At 33.6% G+C, this 22957-nt stretch overlaps 1 protein-coding gene and 1 long non-coding RNA gene across 2 annotated transcripts in view; both read left to right on the plus strand.

Moving 5' to 3' along the window:
• xpo6 (exportin 6) overlaps positions 1–21661 on the plus strand; it is a 29037-nt gene extending 7376 nt beyond the window's left edge. The window contains exons 4-25 of the mRNA XM_051105464.1: positions 1552–1749; positions 1827–1986; positions 2109–2186; positions 3992–4472; positions 4561–4687; positions 8923–9032; positions 9108–9216; positions 9308–9400; positions 11638–11707; positions 12905–13064; positions 14384–14476; positions 14588–14735; positions 15940–16084; positions 16207–16380; positions 17868–18023; positions 18167–18281; positions 18382–18460; positions 18550–18642; positions 18783–18944; positions 19265–19363; positions 20354–20584; positions 20888–21661. Of these exons, the coding sequence (XP_050961421.1) occupies positions 1552–1749; positions 1827–1986; positions 2109–2186; positions 3992–4472; positions 4561–4687; positions 8923–9032; positions 9108–9216; positions 9308–9400; positions 11638–11707; positions 12905–13064; positions 14384–14476; positions 14588–14735; positions 15940–16084; positions 16207–16380; positions 17868–18023; positions 18167–18281; positions 18382–18460; positions 18550–18642; positions 18783–18944; positions 19265–19363; positions 20354–20584; positions 20888–20989 (3183 nt within the window). The 3' untranslated portion in view covers positions 20990–21661. The remainder of the gene's footprint in view (positions 1–1551; positions 1750–1826; positions 1987–2108; positions 2187–3991; positions 4473–4560; positions 4688–8922; positions 9033–9107; positions 9217–9307; positions 9401–11637; positions 11708–12904; positions 13065–14383; positions 14477–14587; positions 14736–15939; positions 16085–16206; positions 16381–17867; positions 18024–18166; positions 18282–18381; positions 18461–18549; positions 18643–18782; positions 18945–19264; positions 19364–20353; positions 20585–20887) is intronic.
• LOC127162662 (uncharacterized) overlaps positions 1–22957 on the plus strand; it is a 502623-nt gene that overhangs the window by 449637 nt on the left and 30029 nt on the right. The window lies entirely within an intron of this gene.

The following is a 22957-nucleotide window of genomic DNA, read 5'->3' on the forward strand; positions in this document are numbered from 1 at the left end:
ATGCACCTGTGTTCATTGTCCATAACATACACCTGATAATACCATAACCCCACCGCCACCATGGGCCACTCGATCCACAACTTTAACATCAGCAAACCGCTCACCCACACAACGCCATACACGCTGTCTGCCATCTGGCCTGTACAATGAAAACTGGGATTCATCCGTGAAGAGGACACCTCTCCAAAGTGCCAGACGCCATTGAATGTGAGCATTTGCCCACTCAAGTTGGTTATGACAACGAACTGCAGTCAGGTCGAGAGCCCGATAAGGACGACGAGCATGCAGATGAGCTTCCCTGAGATGGTTTCTGACAGTTTGTGCAGAAATTCTTTGGTTATGCAAACTGATTGTTGCAGCAGCTGTCCGGGTGGCTGGTCTCAGACGATCTTGGAGGTGAAGATGCTGGATGTCTAGGTTCTGGGCTGGCATGGTTACACATGGTCTGCGGATGTGAGGCCGGTTGGATGTACTGCCAAATTCTCTGAAATGCCTTTGGAGACAGCTTATGGTAGAGAAATGAACGTTCAGTTCACCGGCAACAGCTCTGGTGGACATTCCTGCAGTCAGCATGCCAGTTGCACGCTCCCTCAAAACTTGTGCTTCTGTGCAGTTTTGTGCTGTGTGATAAAACTGCACATTTTAGAGTGGCCTTTTATTGTGGCCAGCCTAAGGCACACCTGTGCAATAATCATGCTGTCTAATCAGCATCTTGATATGCCACACCTGTGAGGTGGATGGATTATCTCGGCAAAGGAGAAGTGCTCACTAACACAGATTCAGACAGATTAGTGAACAGGATTTGAGAGAAATAGGCCTTTTGTGTACATAGAAAAGTCTTAGATCTTTGAGTTCAGCTCATGAAAAATATGGGCAAAAACAAAACTGTGTTTATAATTTTGGTCAGTGTAAAATAAAAAAACCTTTTGAATGGTGGTGTATCTCACCATAAAAAAAAAAAAAGGTTAATTTAAATAATATAAATAAATAATTAAATTAATTCCACCTTTTTCATTTTCATAGGTATTTTTATTCTGATTTTAATTTAAAAAAATTATTTGTTTGTAAAAAGGATGTTTTTTTTTTTGCTACTTTATAATACTGCAATAATGAGAGTTTTAAGGGTATTTTTTAGGGAATTTTATGGGGAATTGGCTTTAAAGTAATGTCACCATGCAAATAAACACCTTAAAGGTACAAAAAAGGCTAGATTTTTCTTTTCAAACCTTTAGGGCAATATTTGAAAATCTGGAATCTGAGGGTGCAAAAAAATCAAAATATTGAGAAAATTGCTTTTAAATTTGTCCAAATGAAGTTCTTAGCAATGCATATTACTAATCAAAAATTAAGGTTTGATATATTTACTGTAGGAAATTTACAAAATATCGCTAAATTTGACACATACAAGGTATTATTGTTGCCTCTTGCTACAAATATACCTGTGCTACTTAAGACTGGTTTTCTGGTACAGAGTCACAGATATGAGCACAGGCTTTCCTAACTGTGTTTCAGATATGAGATATCACAATAAATATCGGTCTTTCTCTGCAGAATCTTGTGAATAAGATGTGGGTTGGTGTGGCTAGTGAGGACAAAGCAGAGCTTCGTAGCTGTTTGCCCAAGCTTCTGCTATCCCAGCATGCAGTGCTGCCTTTCTTCATCAGAAATAAGCTGTGTAAAGTCATCGTGGACATCGGACGCCAGGACTGGCCAATGTTCTACCATGACTTCTTCAGCAACACCTTACAGGTACTTATTTTTCTTTATTCTTTCTTTATTTTACTTTCTTTTTTCTTTATTGTCTATCTTTGTGGTTTGTGTTGTAGTTAGTGCAGTCACCGTCTCTAGCGCCACTGGGTTTAGTTCTTCTCAAGATGACTTCAGAAGAGTTGGTCTGTCCCAGAGAAGACTTGAGCGTTGCTCGTAAAGAGGAGCTGAAGAAACTCTTACTGGATCAGATCCCCACCGTACTGAACCTTCTGACTGGTGAGATGCTCATAATTCATTCATTCAGAGGATGTGTGGATGTAAGCAGTCCTTAAGCACTAAAAGCTGTAAATGAGAGTGGACTTGCTTTTTCATTTTAAATGACTCTCATTTCCTCACAGGCATTCTGGAGACAGTATGGGACAAACACAGTGTTACAGTCACCACTCCCCCACCATCCCCCACGTCAAGAGACACAGGTGAGTTTCTGCTTTGACCCTTTTAACATGACATTGTTGTACCAACTAGTGCTAATTTAGGTTATTTAGAGGCTGATGAGTAAGATGTAATGTGGTGGATGGATGATAGGTCTGCATCTGCAAATTGGTAAAATTAATATAAATTGATAATGGTAGAACTTGACAGTGACATCACATTACAGTAGTAAGAAAAACTATTAGAACTTTGGGGGGAAACTAAGTTGATTGAGAAGAAAAAAAAAAGCATTTTTGTTGCAAGTGCTTCGTTGTTGTTTTTTTTTTTTCTTGGGTTTTTTTTTTTGACACTGCATAACATACTTTTATATCTTTATTTATAATCCTGTAGCCTGAGCAATTTAATAGTATTTAACATTTTAAAGAAGTTATTTAAGTGTGAAAATTAAATTAATAATAATAATAATAATAATAATAATTCAGTAAAATGACAAAACTACATATTTAGCTATTGACAAGTAATTTAACAATCTATTTAATTATTGAAACTAATTTCATATTTATGATAATTGTTGAAATTTATTTTTTAAATTAAACTTTTATTGTTATTATATTGTTGTATTTATGTTACTTTATTGTCTTGTATATCATAATTAATTTGTTTTAGTGTAACAATTATAAAAATATTTATTTCTAACATTATAAAACAAATTATAAAAATAATGATGAATATATAAAAAATAAATTAATGAAGAATTAAAAAATAAAATTATTATTATTATTAAATTAGAATTAATTAAATTAAATAACAACAATAATAACAATAATAATACTTTCAGTAAAATGACAAAACCACAGATTTAGCTATTGACAAGTAATTTAACATTCATTCATTCATTCATTCATTCAATTTAATTATCAAAATTAATTACTTAAATTCAACACTAGCTAATATAGTTCTGATTTATTTTATCATTTTTGATAATTGTTAAAATTGTTTTGTTTTTTTTTTTTTTTTTAAATTTAACTTTTATTATGTTGTTTTATTTGTTACTTTATTATGTCATATGTTGTATATCATAATTCATATATTTTAGTGTAAAAATATAAAAAAAATTATTTTCTAATATTGTAAAAAATCAAATAATAAAAATTAATAAAGAATTAATTTAATCATTATTGTTATTATTAATTAAATTAGAATTATGTAAAAATTAAATAATAATAATAATAATAATAATAATAATAATAATACTTTCAGTTAAATGACAAAACCCCAAATTTAGCTATTGACAGGTAATTTAACAATCAGTTTAATTGTTTTTTTTTAAACTAATATCATAGTTCTGGTAACAGATCATATTCATGTACTGGTAATATCATATAGTTATGAGTCATATTATCATTTGTTTGTGATCATTGTTGAAATTGTTAGATTTTTTTTATTTTACTTTTTTATTGTTATTTATTATGTTGTTTTATTTATGATGTTACTTTATAATATTATTTATTTACTTAAATATATGTAAAAAATTATAGAATTTGGTATATATTATTTATTATTCATCATTATTTATATTTTATTACATTAAGTTATTTTATTTATATTTATTGTATATCTGTATATTTATTTGCATCTCAATTAGTGAACTTTGAGTACATACAGAAATAAATAAAATCTAGATGTACACAATAATAGGAACAAACATTTTGCTAAAGGATTAAACGTGGGTTAACCATTAACCACATGAGTCATTAGCCGATACTGAAAATCACAAAATGGTCTCTCACTAGTTGAAACCCAGTAAATGAGTGTTGAATGAATTGTTGTCTTTTGTCATGTTCTGTAGGTGTTTTGGCAGGCGACAGCACACCGATGCTTCTGGAAGCTGAAAGTGGCGCTCTGTGTCTGCTAGCGCTGGAGTGCTTGGCTCATCTCTTTAGCTGGATCCCTCTCTCCTCTTCTATCACTCCATCCCTCCTCGCTTCGATTTTTCATTTCGCTCGCTTTGGATGCCAGCAGCCGATTAAAACGAAACCTCTGCCCACTTCCAATGGAGACTCCGCCCCCGGAAACCTCCCGGCCAATGGCGGTGGCGGACATGGCAGGACTGGTCAGATGGTTGGCCACGCCGAACGCGCCAGTCTGGGCGTGATGGCCATGAACTGTATTAACGAGTTAATGTGCAAAAACTGCGTCCCGGTGGACTTTGAGGAGTTTCTGCTCCGCATGTTTCAACAGACTTTCTACTTGCTGCAAAGACTCACAAACACACACTCACACACCAACACGCACACTATCAAAAGCAGATTGCAAGAATTAGATGAAAGGTAAGAAATGTACATGCATGCTTTAAACATTTAACTCATTGATGCTGCTGCTTTCTAACCCCTGTTTCTGCCTGTCTGTCCCTCTCAGCTATGTGGAAAAGTTCACCGATTTCCTCAGGCTGTTTGTTAGTGTTCATCTGCGGAGGATCGAATCTAACGCCCAGTTTCCCCTAGTGGAATTTCTAGCTTTGCTCTTCAAATACACATTTAACCAGGTAAAACACCTTTACTTGATGTTCCAGGAAGCACTGACATACTTATCATATTCATGTCTAATCATATTTCCATTTGCTGAGTTTTGATTACGCAAACCTTCCTGTTCCTCTAATTTTTGATGCTTTCACTCTCCTTTTGTTTTCAAACTGGTGAAAACACTTTGTTGTATTTTTATTGATGTTTTCCTGGTCATAGTTGAGTGTTTGTTGAAAGTGTCTGGAGCTGAAGGTGCTTTTTTTTGTACTCTCCTCAGTGGCTTTGTCAGTTTTCAACCGCAAGATGTGCGTTATGGTGACTAATAGTGAAGGTGTTATGAACTGAGAAATTACATTTTCCCTGATCTTTGGACATAGAGATTTGCTCAAGTTTTTAGCCTCTTGCAGAATATGCATGATGGTAATAATAAAAACAAGAGAGAATAAAAACAAGTAAGAGGGATCATAAAAGTTTATTTTATTTAGTACTGTCATGAATAAGCTGTTTCACTTAATAGATATTTGCACATACAAGTTTTTTTCCTAAATTCCATTTTATTTAATTTTTTCCAAATTCTGTTTTTCCGTTTAAATTTTTCTGGACTTTTTAATTAGAGATGCACTAATTCGAATTAGCCGATTCTGAGCCGGTCCGTTTTGATGTCACACTGATAGCGACTGATAATGTATTTTTGTCGTGCCAGATAAGGCTTGCGCAGCCTGAGTGAGCATGTGAGAGATTCGTGCAGAAATCAAAACAAATAAGTGCAAAAGCACTCATAGAAAGTTATAGATGCATATTGCGGAACAAAAAAAGATATTTGTAATGTATGATTTAGGTAAGCAACATTCCACAACACTTCCCTGAATATCAACACGATTGCAATGTGACACTGATTTTATACAATAGTAGTTTTATACAATAGTAAACAAGAAGTTAAAATGAAGTGACTGATTTTAGACACAATATTGACTGTCTTTGTTCAATTTTGCTGACAAAAATGGTTCTAATTAAAGCCACAGCAGAGCTGCTGCCTGACTCTGAGCAATACAACAGTGTTTCGTTACTGAATGAAACCACACTTTGAGCAAAACAGTTGAGTCAATGCAGGGTTCCCACGGGTTCTTGAAATCTTTGAAAGTTTGTGAATCTGAAAAAAATAAAATAAAATTTCAAGGCCCTGGAAAGTTTTTGAAAATAGCCATACATAGATACAGGCCCTCAAAGTGGTTGAATTTATTTTGTGCAAGAAGTTTTTCTGGAAAAAATTCCTTATTATTCCCTCTGATCCGCTAGTGTGTTATTTAGCCAATACTTTGTGGCCTATGTATACTAGCTTGCTTGATTTACATTAGTTTCACACATTTACGCGTTACGTTGTGTGTTGTACATTGCCATTATGTTCACGTGCGCAAGAAACTACTATGGTGATACCTCAGTGTTTCACAGACACACCAGGGAAATTGCAAAGTAGGCTGTGAAGTTCTAGTAAAATGCTTTTTTTGCATAGTTGTGTTTGACACCTGAAAACTGTAACAGTGTATCTTGCAAGGTAACATGATGTAACCTTGCTCTCACTTGAAATGTGTCCCCACATTAAGTCCTTGATTTTGAGGGTATTGAACCTGAAAGTCTTTAAAAGATCCTTGAATTTGAAGTTAACCAAGGTGTGGGAACCCTGTCAATGATTCAGAAACCCATTCATAAAAGACAGTCATGCCTTGTTTCTGAAAGAATCTGCTGTTTGAACGAATCAGTTGAATGAATCACTAAATGACATTCATTTGCCGCCACCTACTAGTGGTTTGGTTTTATATTTAAAAGTATCGTTGCATTTTTCCCAACATTTCTTATTTGTATGTTTAAAAAAATATTTAAAACAACAATCTTATAAAATTAATTATGCATTTGAATTAATGGAGAATATCTGATTGGGGAAATTGTAATGTTGAATACATTTTTTATTATGTAAATGATGTTTTTGTTTTGTAAAAAAAAAGGATAGTTTTTGGTTTGTATATGCTGCCGAATATAATTCTTAGCAAGAAAATCGGAATCGGTGAAAATCGGTATTGGCAGGTCACACTTAAAAATTACAAATTCTGTTTTAGCGTGTCTAATTATTTGAATGCATAAAAACAAGTTTAATTTATTCTTAAAATAGCCTTATGAAATGTTTTTTTTCCTGCTTATCAAATGAAGACTTAAAACATTAATTTATCTTTTCATTAGTGAAAATTATAGAGTTAATTTTTTGGTGAATGAATGGGATTTACAACTAAAAGATTGAAGATGTATGATTATTCCTTAAAAAAATGAGGTTTTAATTTTAGTAGTAGCATCATGTACTTTAAATTTCTGTGTGTGTATTATATGACACTAGTTTTACTGAAATGAAACTGTCTAATGCTCAAGAAGTATTCTCAGAGCAATTCTGGAGATGTATTTATGTCCTCATTAAGTGAGACGAAAGACGCTGAAATCGCACTTCAGCACAACTAGTAAACAAAACCGTCTGTCTGTGCCATTCATTAACACAGAGACATCCAGAATATGCAGGATTAATATTGAAATAGTTTTTTTGCGGCTTAATATTTACAAACACCAATCCATATCGTGATTTGATTGAAGTGTGATGACCTACTTTTGATTAATCCATCCAAACTTTGACAAATTCCATGACATTCCGCATTAGTCTGTAAATTCCTTTTTTATTAGTGGATTCCGGAATTCCGTCTATGTTTTCCACATCACAGAAATCATAGTGCCCTACCATTAAAAAAAAAAGTTACTTGAAATAAAATATACTTTAACTGAAATAAAATAAAAAATTAAAAACATTTTATTTTAACTAGTTGCCAAATCAACACTTCTCTTTTTAATTTATTTTAAATAGCTGCACTAAAAGAACGAAACCAAAACAACATATATAACTTTTTTTGTTTTTGTCTTTATATAACTATAAAGACAAAAACAAAACACATAAAAATGGAACAAACACAGAACAAAGTTACTACAACTTTAACTGAAATAAAAATATGAAGAATGTGTACAAAATATATATTAAAAGGAATACTAATTCAAAATATTAATACAACTATAATAATATCTCAATGATACTAAAATAACACTGGTCCACAAAAGTAAAAAATAACTTTAAGCAATTTTTATCTTCCAAATTTTTTGAAAGGGGTTTGTAAACGCAATTCAATGCAGGAATATAAATAAACTTTTTTAGAAAGATACTGTCAGCATATAAGTAAGTGTCTTATTTGTAATGTCTAATCTGTGATCAGTGATTTTTATGTAAGGACTCATTTATAGTCAGCCGTTCTGATGTTTATGCATCAGTAAATCAAGCCAGTGACTAAATGGTCAACTGTTTGTCCTAAAAGCAAATAAATGGTCAGTTATTTAAATTGTTTATATTTATATACTCACTCACTTTATAATCACTGGAGCTGTCAGTCAGTTCTGCACTCTTGCAAAAAAAAAAATGCTATAATCAGCATGTTTTATAATTAGTTAATCTCAGCAGCTGCAATATTAAAAATATCATAAAGGTTTTAAAATGTAATTCTTATTTCATATGCAAAAACACTACCCAATCATAGCAGTGGGCATTCACAAGTCTTAAAGGGGCCTTTTTTATTATTTTGTACTGTTCTCTGAGGTCCGCTTACAATGTTTTGCAGCAAAAAAAAAAAAAAAAACCATAATTTAAGGGTAATAGCCTATTTTATGTCCTGTTTTGACCCCCCTCATCAGAATGCTCTGTTTGAATAGGTGTGGTGAGTTGTAAACTCTGAAGTAAACACCCACTGCTATGATTAGCTAACACTTGTGTATGTTTCACAGCCTACATCCTTCATAGATGGATGCATAAATACTGTTTAGCCACACTATTACGTCATAAAGTGGCACTTTCCATATATTCCACAATACTGTTTTGGCAGACTGCCTTCAATATAAGCTGTTTTTAGAGTAACGAGGATGTTTTGAGTTCTGAAACCTACAGGATGTTTTTATAGTACAATGACACCTTGTATGTCAAAATATCAAGGGAATTTTGGTTTCTTAGTTCATTATCTCTTTAAAGGAGACTTTTTATTTTTAATATTAAAATCCTTAACATTATAAATGCACCCCAGGAAGCATTAAAACATAAATGCAACTTTAAATAGTGTGTGAATCAGCACTAAAATTCTTAACCTTTACTTCACCTTTTCACTTAAAAGTCTGTTTTATTTTGTTGCAGCCGAGTCATGAGGGTTATCTGGCCTGTCTGGACATATGGAGTATATTCCTGGACTATCTGACCACCAAGATCAGAAGCCGATTGGCTGATAGTGACAGTGTCATTAACAGGTGTGTGTCTGTGCATTTTTGTGAGTTTAGGTTGTATTAGAAACATTGCAGTAATCTGTGTGTGTGTGTGAACAGGTATAAAGACGCTCTAGTTCTGCTGCTGCGTGAAGTTCTGAACAGGATCCAGTTCAGGTTAAACCAGAGTCAACTAGAAGAACTCGATGACGAGACCCTTGATGATGATGTAAGGATCAATCAAATATACACAGAAGCATCAGTTTAATTCTGCAGAGTTTTTGGAACTCTTTTATTTTTTCCCCCTCTGGTCTCTATAGCAACAGACGGAATGGCAACGATACCTGCGTCAGAGTTTGGAAGTGGTTTCCAGGGTGATGGAGCTGCTGCCATCCCAGACCTTTTCAGTTCTGGTAGGTGTATGTGAGTGGGTGAACGTTTACGTCCTCGCTCTATCTTTGTACTGAAAACAACTGACTCTTCATTGGCAAGTCTAATAGATGTTTAAAGGGATAGTTCATCCAAAAATTTAAATTTCTGTTATTAATTACTCACCCTCATGTCGTTGCGAACATGTAAGACCTTTCTTAATCTTCGGAACACAAATTAAGATATTTTTGATGAAATCGGAGAGCAAGGGTACTACCATGATCAGGGCACAGAAACCTAAAATAGTCCATGTGTCATCAGTGGTTCGACTGTAGTTTTATTAAGCTACGAGAATACTTTTTGTGCGCCAAGAAAACAATAATAATGACTTTATTCAACAATTTATTCTATTTCAATGATGTCCTACATTACTACGTTTCTGTGCCTTGACCTTGGTAGGACCCCTGCTGTCTATGCAGGCTCAGAAACCTCTCGGATTTCATCAAAAACTAAGACGAACGAATGTTTTACTAGTGTTGTCACGATACCCAAATTTTGGTACCTGACTAAAATATCACGATACTACTGCTGAACCGATACTATGAAAAAAACATAGAACAGCAGGAAAAGTAATTGAATAATAGATGATCCAAATGGAGATCATAGTTATTTTATCTGTTAAAACAAAGCATTTCATCTCCTTTAAAATAAAAAAAAAAAAAAAATAAATAATAATAATAATAATAATAATAATAATAATCACATGCAAGTGCCACTACACAGGATTATGGTGAACAACTACAGAGCCTACAGGTATGTAGAGATCTTTGCTGTATTGGTAAGTTAGCTTCAAGGATAAAGCCAAATCTTATACTTATATGATATAGTAATTTTATTTCACAACAAAAAAATATATCATGACATAGTCATTTTTTATTTTATCTTTGTTATTGATGATAACCTAGATGACAGTAACAAACTAAAAGACAACTACCATAAAACAAAGACACAAACTAAATAAAAAGGGGCCCTATGAAATCTATTTTTTTTTCCTTAATTCCATTTAAATTTTTCTAGACTCTATTTTAATTTCATTAAAAAAAATATCAAAAAGTATGTGTAATTAATTGAATCTTGAAACATAAAGCTTGCAGAATTTAACAGCAATTTATTAAAAGTTTTAACAAAACAAAGATTAACAATTACATCTTTTAAGGCCCAATGAAATACATTTTATTTTTCTCAAATTCAGTTTTGTTTGTGAATCTCTGTTTTCCATAAATTTTCTGGATTCTATTTTAATCATTTCATTACATTTTAATCATCAAAAGCATGTCTAATGAATTTATAAATAAGATTTGATAAAGAATTAATTTATTATAGGCTATTTATTTATTTATTTATTTTTTCAGAAATACTGTGTTATGTATTTACAATTTTCTGGTAAATAAATTCTGGTCAATATTTTTTTCTGGTAAATATTCCTTAAACAGCTTAAACATTGTTTTAATAATATCATTAGTAGTAGTACTACTATCTTTACATTAAGTAATATATTAATATATTTCTGACTATCAAGTTAAACTTGATAAGTTAAACTTCTCAGGTTGCTGTGAAGACCTTTAGGGTCTTCATTACATGACGATAGTTTTCAGCAAAAGAAACGGTAAAATGCTCATGAAGCGACTCTCAGAGCAGTTCTAGAGACCGTTCATGTGTTCATGTACTCACATATTGAGGTGGCAGAGGCTGAAAACACTGCAAGCGTCACGCGTATATGTGTAATAAACAAAACTGCATGTCTGCGGCATTCACTAACACAGACACGCTGAAATAAGGCTCTTATTAAAATGCATCCTTAAAGTACCGGTACTAGTTGCGGAATCGTACCGCTTTTAAAATCAGGGTATTGCTTTTTAAGTACCGGTATATTGTGCAACACTATGTCTTACAGGTGTGAAACGACATGAGGCTGAGTAAACAATGACAAAATGTTTATTTTTGGGTGAACTACCCCTTTAATGTGGAAGTAAATCAGATTTAAAAATCCAAAGCAATAATGTAGAATTTACGATTTTAAATCAAAGTCTGCTGTAATCCACAGAAGTATGAGTATTAGAGCTGTCAGTCAATTTAATTTATTTATTTTTTATTTTATTATTATTATTATTTTTTTTTTTTTTTGCAAAAAAATTGCATTTTTACTTTTAATATTAATTGCTCTAAATTTGCATGTTAAATGCCATTCATGTTAAATATATAATATTGTGAGTGTTTTTAGTTTCCAGTGCTTCAGGAGGATCTGGACATTTATCTTGGGCTGCAACAGTTTATTGTGAGATCAGGAACAAGTGAGTTTCTCTTCACTATCACAGTCTTATGTTTTATCAATTTTATAGTTTTTTTGTTTTTTTTTTTTGTTCCAAAACTTGCACAACCACATAATGCTTTTAGCTATCCCAATGCAAATAACCTTCCATTTTAGGAGACATTGTTTTGGTCAGATTTTAAGGCAGGATTGCATATATTTGTCATAGATAAGACAACCTCAGAATGCATATTTGAAAAAAGCTTATTGAAAAATTCCATGCAAGATGCTGTGTCATTTTCACACTGTATCCAAATGTTACTGTCTTAATGCACCAAAGCGTAAAGGGGAATTTGCTGGAAATGTGATGTTTGACAACTTTATTTCCTTGTTCGGCAGGCAGTAACTTTTTTTTTTTTTTTGCTATCATGCTTCCTATCAAATATTGCACAAATATTTTACTGCTGTGACGTGGGGAATTTAACTTTTTAACAGTCACTCCATTAATTGGAGGTTTGTTTTATTTAAGACTGTACAACTAAAGACAAATATCAAGTAGATAAATATAAGGTATAAAGTAGGAAGTTCTGCATGAACTGTAACATACACTACCTTTTAAACGTTTGGCGTTGGTAAGGTTTTTGTAACTTGGTTGAAATACACACACACACAAAAAAAAACAAAACAATGATACTATGAAATATTATTGCGATTTTTAAAATGGCTGTTTTCTGTTTGAATGTATTTTAAAATGAAATTTATTCCTGTGATCAAACCTGGATTTTCAGCATAATTATTCCAGTCTTCAGTGTCACATGATCCTTCAAAAATCATTCTAATATGCTGATTTGCTGTTCAAGAGACATCTCTTATTGTTAATGTTTAAAACAGTTGAGCTGCTTTTTTTGTGATTTTTCACAATTCTTTGAACAGAAAATTCTATTAAAAAATATAATTTTATTTATTTTCTTTAAAATTGCATTTTAACGCATCCTTGCGAAATAAAAGTATTAACTTACTGACCCCAAACTTATCAACGATAATGTACTTTTTTACTGATTGCTTGAACATTTAAGCAGTCTCTGTAGATATATGGGATTAGTAAGCAGTATTGTAGTAGAATGTGGTCTTGTAATTTTCACTCTGTTTATTAGTGGCGATTCTGTTCTCATGTGGCTAGTGAGCTGCTTTCAGCTGATGTTGAGTGGTTTCACACCTCTTTGTGTTTGTGTGAGAATAGGTCGCAGGCTGAACATCACAGCGGAGGCCGACTGCAGAAAGCTGCACTGCGCTCTCAGAGACCTGAGCTCTCTGCTGCAGGCTGTGGGACGTCTGGCCGAGTTCTTCACAGGAGACGTTTTCACCGCTCGCTTTAACGACGCTCTTGCCATCGTGCAGAGGTCAGTTCCTGATTTACAATTCCTCTTTTAACAACAACACTACTTATCTGTGTGCTTTATATGTTCTGTGAATTTGCTCATGTTTAATGCCAGGATTCACACCAGTGTTGCCGCGGAAGTCCGCAGAATTGGCCTACTTTAACACTGTTGCCGCTGGTTGTTGAAGTGACACCAATAACGTCATATTTAGCCCCTGAAATACAAATTTACTAAGGGAACCCTGAAAAAAACATGTATTTTATCCCTCTGAAAACAATTTTTAACGGGGGATCCCCTAGAAATGTGATTGGGCTAGTTTTGGGTTTTAAGCAGCAGTTGTGTGGGTTTTGTTGTGAAAACATGGCAACCCTGATTCACACCTCAAGTTTTATTATTAGTGGAGTTTGCTAAGTCAAGCATCACTAGTTACTAGCCTGTATAAAGTGTAACAGTGCTACATTTTGACTTGAAATGTTCAGTGTTCACATTTATTAAATTCTTGCCTTGTTAATCAGGCCATATTTTGATTTCTTTTTTCTGTTTCCAAATTTAAATTCCTAAAGTGAGAATTAAGGCTTTTGTAATACCATTTAAGATATGAAAGACCTTTTTTGTCTCCTTTTTTAAAAACTTTTTTTTTTTTTTTTTTTTTTTTCTCTTGGTTATTTTTTACATGCGCTTTTAATGACTTTGTTTCCATTATGCCAAAACTTAAGCAATACTATTTACTATTCTAACTTGCCAAAAATAAATAGTTTCCTTTGTATGCTGTTCAAAGCCTCATTTTAATTAAAGAAAAACAAGAGTTTGGTTTTTACTTTAACCATTTGAAAGTATTTCCTTGTTTTCAAAGTGTCAAAAAGTAATATGCAACTAAATGTAAGCAAATGCGACCCTCGACCACAAAACCAGTCCTGTAGCAATAGCCAAAAATACATTTGTATGGATCAAAATTATTAATTTTTTTTTTTTTTTTTCTTATGCCAAAAATCTTGATTAGTAGTAGTTGATTAGTAGTATGCATTGCTGAGAACTTCATTTGGACAACTTTAAAGGTGATTTTCTCAATATTTTGAGTTTTTTTGCATCAGATTCCAGATTTCGACCAAATATTGTCCCATAACAAATTACACATCAATGGAAAGCTCATTTATTCAGCTTTCAGATTATGTAAATTTGAAAAATTGACACTTATGACTGGTTTTGTGGTCCAGGGTCACAAATATCATATTAAACATTTAGGAATTATAAATGACCGATTAATAGCTTGAGGTATATTTTTTAGTCAAATGTAATTAACTGACTGAAATGTGTGATGGCAGTTGTGTTTCTCCTTTCAGACTGGTGGAAGTGTCATGTTACGGTTCTCAAATCAGCCTGTACGATGTAGAAATGGCTGTTCCCTCAGTGCTCAAACCGGACCTTATAGACGTGTAAGTAGTCATAAACACTGCTCAAGGTGCTGTTTGCCATCAATTAACATAAAGGTGGATTGTTTTATAATTGTACTTAAAAAAAAAAAAAAAAAAACATCTGTTTTACAGCCATGCGCAGTCATTGGCTGCTCTGCAGGCGTATTCTCATTGGTTGGCTCAGTTTTGCGGAGAGGTACAGAGACAACAAGATCAAACGCAATTTGTGGATCTCATCACGTCGAGCATGGCTGCCACGACCCCTCTCATCAATGCTAAGGTGATTTGATCTTTATGAATGATCAGTTAGAGTAGGATATGGTTAGTGCATGTTTGAAATACTCAAAACATGTTTTGTTCTATGTATATTAAGGATGTGCATCTTCATAACTGAGGCTGATGCGATCTTGATGCATAGCCTACATTACATTAAAGATACATATGAAGCAGTTACCAATGCAATACGGTTAACCCCATTACGATGTAGTGCGATCTGATTTCGATTAAAGATGAGCTGTACTGATGAGCAGTACAAAAGCTCATTTGTATCCGATGCACACTTGCTGTGCATGCTGTAATTTGAATTGTTATATATTATATTTTAATTGCACGATACTATTGTATTTTGTACATGTTTGTACAACTTAGTTTCATTGCATATGGAAAAAAAAAATCAACAGATTTAGTCAATACAGATACTGCATCCATTGCATTATTTTCTCCATGCATAATGCAGGACTTGTAATTATAAACAAGCCTAAAATATACCAGGACTCTTATTTTGAAATAGCTATGATTTAGTATGTCTGGCTCCTTATTCAGAAAGATAAGAGGGATATAATATAAAATGTTTCAAATACATGCTGTTCTTTTTTATCAGAAATATTATGCAGCACAGCTATGACACTGATAATAGTAGGAAATCGTTCTTGAGCAGCAAATCGGCATATTTGAATGATTTCTGAAGGATCATGTGACACTGAAGCCTGGAGTGATGATGCTAAAATTTAGCTTTGCATCACAGGAATAAATTACATGTTAAAATATATATAACTACAAAGCAGTTATTTTAAATTCCAATAATAATTAGCGATATTACTGTGTTTTTAAGCCAGAATACCAGAAAAAAAAAATGTTCAGGTAAAAAAAACATGCATTTTATGTGGGACTTTTAACTTTAAATAAGCTAAAATACACTGGGACCCTGATTTTGAAATTTATATGCTTGGCTTTCAAACAGATGAGGGAGATAAAATGTACTTTTACAACCACCCACAGCATATTACAATGTTAACACCATAAAGTAAACACTGTTATAATTCATTAAGCCATGATATCTTTACGTTAGTCCAAACAAAAACATTTCTCTCTGTGTTAAGGTTTATGATTTCACTAGATTTTTAGATGAATTGTGTTTAACCAGTTTTTCCTCATTCTTTGACTCTGGGAAAACCGCTTATCCAACTGATCTCTGTGTGCCGCAGGTTCCCGAGAAATTGCTGTTATCTGCGTGCCATCTCCTGGTCTCCATGGCGACCACCGTGCGGCCAGTGTTCCTGGTGTCGTTGCCAGCGGTGCAGAATATTTTCAACCTGATCACAGAGAATCATAACCACAGATTACCTCAGGAGTGTGTGTGTGTGTGTGCGCGGGTTTATATTGGTCCATTTTAGGAAAACAGGACTGCGTGGCACTGTGTACTTGGATCTGTCAGTATTTGCTTGTGATGTAACATTTGTCGTTTTTGTCCAAGGCTCATGTCCTCGTGTGTCGAGCTCTGTCAAACATGCTGCTGTTGCCGTGGCCCAGCCTGCCGGAGGCGGAGCAGCAGTGGCCGAGCCGTTCATCCAATCATGCGCGGCTTCTCAGCAGCCTCACTCAGCAGTACCGCCTCCTGCCCCGCCCACCCAACCATCACCCCAACAGTAAGAACAACAGATGATTGTTATTTATAGTACAGGGTCAGTAGGGTGTGTTTAGGAAATAAATCCTTTCATTCAGCAAGTATGCATTGAATTGATTAGTCAGTGACAGCTAAATCATTTATAATGTTACGAAAGATTTTTCAAATAAATGCTGTTCTTTAGAACTTTGTCTATTAAAGAGCCTTAACTTTTTTTATTATAATATATATATATTCAAATAGAAAATAGGTATTTTAAATTGTAACATTTTACAATATTTTTACTGTATTTTTCATCAAATTAAATACACTTGGTGAGCATAAGAGAGTAATTTCAAAAACATTAAACAATTTTACCACATATTACTAACCCCAAATTCACTCACTCACTTATTTACTTATATTGAATATATTTTGATCAAATTAAAACATCCTTGCTGAATAAAATTAATATATATATATATATATATATATATATATATAATAATTTAGAAAGGCTTACTTTGTATTAGTTAACCTTTAAAATCTTTTAAAACATTATAATTGGCTGTCACTAATAGTTATTTTGGTAATCGAGTAATCTGTCGATTATTCTGATTAATCAGATAATTTTATATATATTTTTTTTCAATATAAATACCCAAGCGAACAGTAGGCTTTAAAATTACTTAAAATATTTATATAATTACACTGAGGTAACAATAGCAAGTTATCATATGGTTTTATTCAACAAAACTGTTAAAATACATAATGTATTATAAACAATAGAAGTAATGTACGTTATATTACATGACTGCAGAGGGCGCCAATGGCCTGACGATTGTTTTTAAACTTTACAGTGCAACCTAATCCTTGTTTAACATTGACTAAACAACATTTAATTCAAATGTCAACTTAATCTGTAATATTTGGCCATCTCTTTATGACAAAAATGCTATAGCCACTGTAATTTCTTGAACATGTGGACATCGAAACTTGTAAACTCAGAGTGAGCGTTTGAGCTTTTATTTTGAAATCGCGATGAACAGTTAGCATATATTGAGAAAGATATTGATGTAGTTACCTATGTTTGCATGTGTTTATAAATGATTTACCTTACAAATACGGTGAAATTGCAGATGTTGCATTCACAGATGAACTTAATAAACCCAAACTCACAGCAATATGCAGAGGTGGACTTTAAGCTGCTCCACACATGTAAATGATAACAGTTTGTGTGGAGCAGCATTTACTGCAAGATACACGTAGTGAATTTACACACATGTAAATAAAGCGCATATATTAAACCTGCATCACGCATTTATTTAATTGAATCATAGCCTTTGTGAATTCACAATATCATTATACTTTATTATGATTTTAAATGGGTCTAATAATCTGTTTAATGGATTCTCGTCCATGGAAAGCACCACTTCCGGTGTTTTGTCAGTCCATGTCAGTTACTTGACATGGGTAAAATGTAATCGACAGACCTAATTATAATGATTTAAATAATTATGTGTCCCTCAGGTAAAGCAGTGATCCAGCAGACTCTGTGTGTGTTGAAGGATCTAGTGGACAGTATATCAGGAGAGGCCACCAAATCACGTCAGATCTGTTACCACAGCCTGCAGGAGTCAGTCCAGGTCACGCTCGCACTCTTCCCCCTCTTCATCCAGCAGCCAGGTAAACAGTCATCGCTTGAATAGCCAGTGAACTCATAAACTTTCATTAGCATTTATGACAACATCATCTTTCCTGCCTTATAATGTTGTATTTGCTGTGTTTTCATTGGACTGACGTCGTCTTATGCGTTTGCTCTTTCTCAGATGTGACGGATGAGATGCTGAGTTTCTTTCTGACGCTGTTTCAAGCGCTGCGTGTGCAGATGGGTGTGGCTTTCACAGAGCAGATCATCCAGACCTTCCTCAGCATGTTCACCAGGTGACCTTCACGTCATTTGCTGACAAGCAGCTGTTTCTGATTCAGTGTGAGTGCTAATTTAGTCAGGCTTATCTAACTTGGCTAAATCATGTTTCTTCAGAGAGCAGCTGGCGGTGAGCATCCTGCAAGAGGGCAGCTCTGGATCCAAAGTGGTTCAGAAGTTTCTCAAGATTCTGCAGGTAAATGGAACCAAAGCAAAAGCTTTGCCTTGGGTTTCTGTGGTTATTAAACACGCCATTCACTGTTTATCTTTGGGTTGATATCTCAGGTGGTGGTTCAAGAACCCGGTCAGACCTTCAAACCTCTGTTACCCAGCATCCTCAGTCTTTGTTTGGATCAGGTTTACCCAATAGTGGCAGAGGTATGAGACATGAATATAAGACACTCATCCTCTGAGTGCTTTAAGTCAGTGAATTTAATGGTATAAAACTGCAGCTGTGCTTGCCTGAAACTCACTGTAAAAATGTTTTCATTGCTGAACTTTGTCTCTGTGTTTTTCAGCGTTCCTGTCCAGATGTGAAAGCCGAGATGTTTGAGCTGCTCTTTCAGATTCTCCATCAGAACTGGAGGTTCTTTTTTAAGAGCTCAGTGCTGAGCAGCGTTCAGAGAACCGGAGCTGAAGAACTGATGGAGAACCAAGCGCAGTTCATTGCCGCCATGCAGGTATCAACCGCACATGCATAACTGCACTAAAGCATGACTTGACTTTCCATGCTGATATTATTCAGTCTGATTCACTGATTCAGAGTTTGATTCATTCATTTGCATAAAGAACCACGTCGATTAACCATTGCAGTTGAACTTTTGTGTTTGTGGACAAACACAGTGCAATATTACTGGCTTATTATCAATATCTTTTAGTGGTTCACAGGTTGTTGTTTCATACAATTCAAGCTTCAGTTGCAGTACTTGAAACACTGACTTGTGTAGTGTTGGACCATTTTTTATTTTTTTTGTCTGAGAGCCATGTCTTTGTTTTGTAGGCATTTGGTCAGTCTTTTCTACAGCCAGATATTCACATCTTCAAACAAAACTTGAGTTACCTGGAGGTCCTGAACACCAAACACAAGCTGTACCACAGGGTAAAAATTTTTTTTTTACTTACTTACTTACTTACTTATTTATTTAAATGCATTGCATGAATTTTTAATATAAAATAATTAAACATGTGAATTCATTTTATTTATATATATATTTTTTGAAAATTAAAAATGCTTTTTTCAAATTTAAGAACTAAACCATTTAAAAATGTTTAATTTTAATGTAAATTTAATATATTTTTTCATTTCATTTACGTTTAATCTAAATAAAAATTAAACTAATTTAATACAAATAAAAAGGTCTGACTAATTTTTAATAAAACTAACTTAATTAAATAAATTTAAAAAATAAAAAAAATTCATTAATATTAAAAAGTTTAGTTTAATGTATATTTAATATAAATTATACATTATAATTGTTTTAATATATATAAAAAATAAACTTATTTAATATAAACTTGTATTTAAACAGTAAGTTTAATTTTTATTTATATTGAAACAATTATAATGTATAATTGTATTATAAAAAAATAATTAAAAAAATAAATAAATGAAGCATTTAATATAAACTTAATTTTAAACATTAAATGTTTAATTTAATTTCTTTTAATTTTTAATTTCTAATTTATAATATAAATTATAATTTTCAATATAAATAAATAAAACTTATTTACTGTTTATATTTGTTTATTTTAAATGTTTAATTTGATTTCTTTTAATATTTAATTTAAGTTAATTTAAGTCAACTAAATGTTAAAATTTGTGGTCATGTTTTTTTTTTTCTCTTTTTGTATTATTAATACATTCATTTTTAATAGAAATTCAAATTAATTTATTTTTGTATTTCTCATGTTTTCATTTTATTTATATGTATAATACATTTTAATTTCATTGTTTGTTTATATTTAATAGAATATAAATTAAAAATAAATTCTTTAAATTTTATTTATAATTTACAATAGGGTTATTGTATTTGTTTCAGATGAATTTAGTTTTTTTTGGTTTTGACGTGTGGTCGCATGTTGATTTCAGAAGCTGTTCCGGAACGCCATGCTGTTCCACTTCATAAATGTTCTCCTGCAAGTCCTCCTGCACAAGAGTCACGACCTCCTTCAGGACGACATCACGCTGGCGCTCTACAACATGGCGGCTGTGGATTTTTCAGCGTTCTACTCTTCCTTCTTGCCAGAGTTCCTCAATGGCTGCCAAGGCCTCGACCCCCACCAACGCACAACGCTTGCCCGAAACTTCACGCCAGAGAGGGTGAGTGAACTTGACTTATGACATTAATACCTAAAGTGCTAATTTTTACAAATGTGCTGCTTTTTTTTTTACTGAGCCCAAACTTCTGAATAGTCCTAAAACAGTCTTCATTTTCTTTAAGCAATGTATTTATGTATTTTTTACATTTGGAGTGAAATATGACCATTTTCTTGCCAGGTTTTGTCAGATTCAGCTGTATACAGATTTGTCCCATTCATCCTTTTTGGATGATGTCATGAGTTCAGTCATGCAGCGTGAACATGCAAGTCATGTCTTGTTTGTGTCTCTTCCAACCCTACACAGGACCTGCCATCGTTTTCTCAGGGAGTGTACCGTATCGTGAACGACCTGCGCTTCTACAGACTGTGCAATGGAAGCCTTCCGCCGGGAACCTTGAAGTTATAGCAGCACATCACACCTGCCGCACAGCCAAACCACGGCCCATCCTCCTCAAGGACGCGGATCACTGCTTCGGTGGTCGTGTATTGCCTTTCGCCAGGGGCCAGCCTGAGATCTCAGCGGCGGCGTGTTTCTGAGAGCCGCAGGGCTTCGTTTGTCAGCTTCTTTTATGTTTATTTCAGCTAGATTTTACACGTTTGCCAATGATCCAGAGGCCAAAGTGGATGTTCTACAGCTGCTGTCGAGAGACTCATCCAAAATCAGCTGATGTGATTCAAAGCGCCGCGCTTCGGGTGTTGCGTTCGTTGGAATCAGAGCAGTGCTTTCTCCATTGCTTGTTTTTTTAAAAGTATGTGAAAGCACACTTATTTTGTTGAAGTGAACAGATGCGTTTGAAATGGAGTTGGTGTGGAGTTGAACGAACACATCTCAAGACGGTTTCGTGTGGATTTGTGTACGAGCTGTTGTTGAGTGAAGCATTGCTGGAGCTCTGAATGGTTTTAAAGTGAACGGGTGCAACGCAGAGCACTGATTTTTTTTTTTTTTCTCTTCTTAAATTGTCTGGTTTTATTGCCCTCTCCTTATTTCCATGGAGATGGACTCTCACATCTTTTTTCATATCATTCCATCCTGATCCAGGACAAACAAACCTTCAATAAAGTTTTATAATGAAACGCATTCTTTGTCTTTCTCATTTTGTTACTTGTATGTGTTGTCTTGTTTTCTCACATATGAGCTGCATACAAAGATATATGGAAGATAAGATATATGGAAATATGTTATATATGGAAAAAACAATGAGCATATTTCATAATTCTAATTATGAATACATAAAAAATATAAAACAGAAATTAAACACTGATTTGTAGTGCAAACAGTTTTACCATTTACTGCACTGATATTCTGTCTGTTTTACTCAGAATTGAGAGTTTGTATCATGCAATTCTGAGAGAGAAAAAAAAAAAAAAGCCAGAATTGTAAGATTAAAAGTGGCAATTAACGTTACTGGTCCATACCAATGGTTTTATAAAGTCATTAAATCAATTTGGAATATTTAAATCATAATTTCGACGACTTTTATCTCATAATTTAGAAATTTAAAGTCATAATTTCGACGATTTATGTCATAACCTCGACTTTGAATTTCGACCTTTTAATTCATAAGTCATAATTACGAAATAAAAATAGAAATTATGTCATAATTTTGACTTTATCTCATAATTATATCTTTTAAAGTCATAATTTCGACATACCAAGTCATAATTTTGACTTTTTATCTCGTAATATGTCATAATTTCGACTTTTTAAGTAACGTTAAGGCATATGATTTTTTTTCTTACGTGGCGGAAATGGGCTTCCATAGAAATAGGTTTCCATAGTGTGTGGCTCGTGACCAACAGCGGTTAAAATGTTCAGTTTTGGTAAAGAGACTAAGGTATGTGTATATACAGAAACTGACTGTACCAAATAAAATATCTACAAATTCACAACACATCTCTCTATAAAGTAAACAGAGTTCTGTCTCCGCGGTTGATTGGTAACTATGGTTACCGATTTGACCGCCAACTGCCGTTTAACTACATGAAGGTACAAGATAGCGCTAATGGTTATCTGAGGTCTGCTGGGCTAGATAACTGTTAAGGTTTCGTCCACTTTGCTAGCAGTTCATTCTTTCAAACCGCAAGGAACAGCAACAGTAAGGTAACAAAAGACACAACGCCATAGTCGCACTGTTGCACGGGCCTGTTAACATGAGCGAATGATGAATGTTATTTTTCATATAACATTATTCAGAAGTAATAGGAAAAATGTCATTACCAGTACTTCGCTTATTAAGCCAAATAAATAGGTGATTTTATTTATTTGGTTTCCTAACATTTACTAAATGTTACTGCTGACCCCATATTGCCACATGTGAAAATAGTGTAGCACATATTACACGCTCTATTTGTCTGTCTGTCTATAATGGTCCAT

Source organism: Labeo rohita, chromosome 3 (genome assembly GCF_022985175.1).
Source record: "Labeo rohita strain BAU-BD-2019 chromosome 3, IGBB_LRoh.1.0, whole genome shotgun sequence".
In the NCBI taxonomy this organism is placed as follows: domain Eukaryota; kingdom Metazoa; phylum Chordata; class Actinopteri; order Cypriniformes; family Cyprinidae; genus Labeo; species Labeo rohita.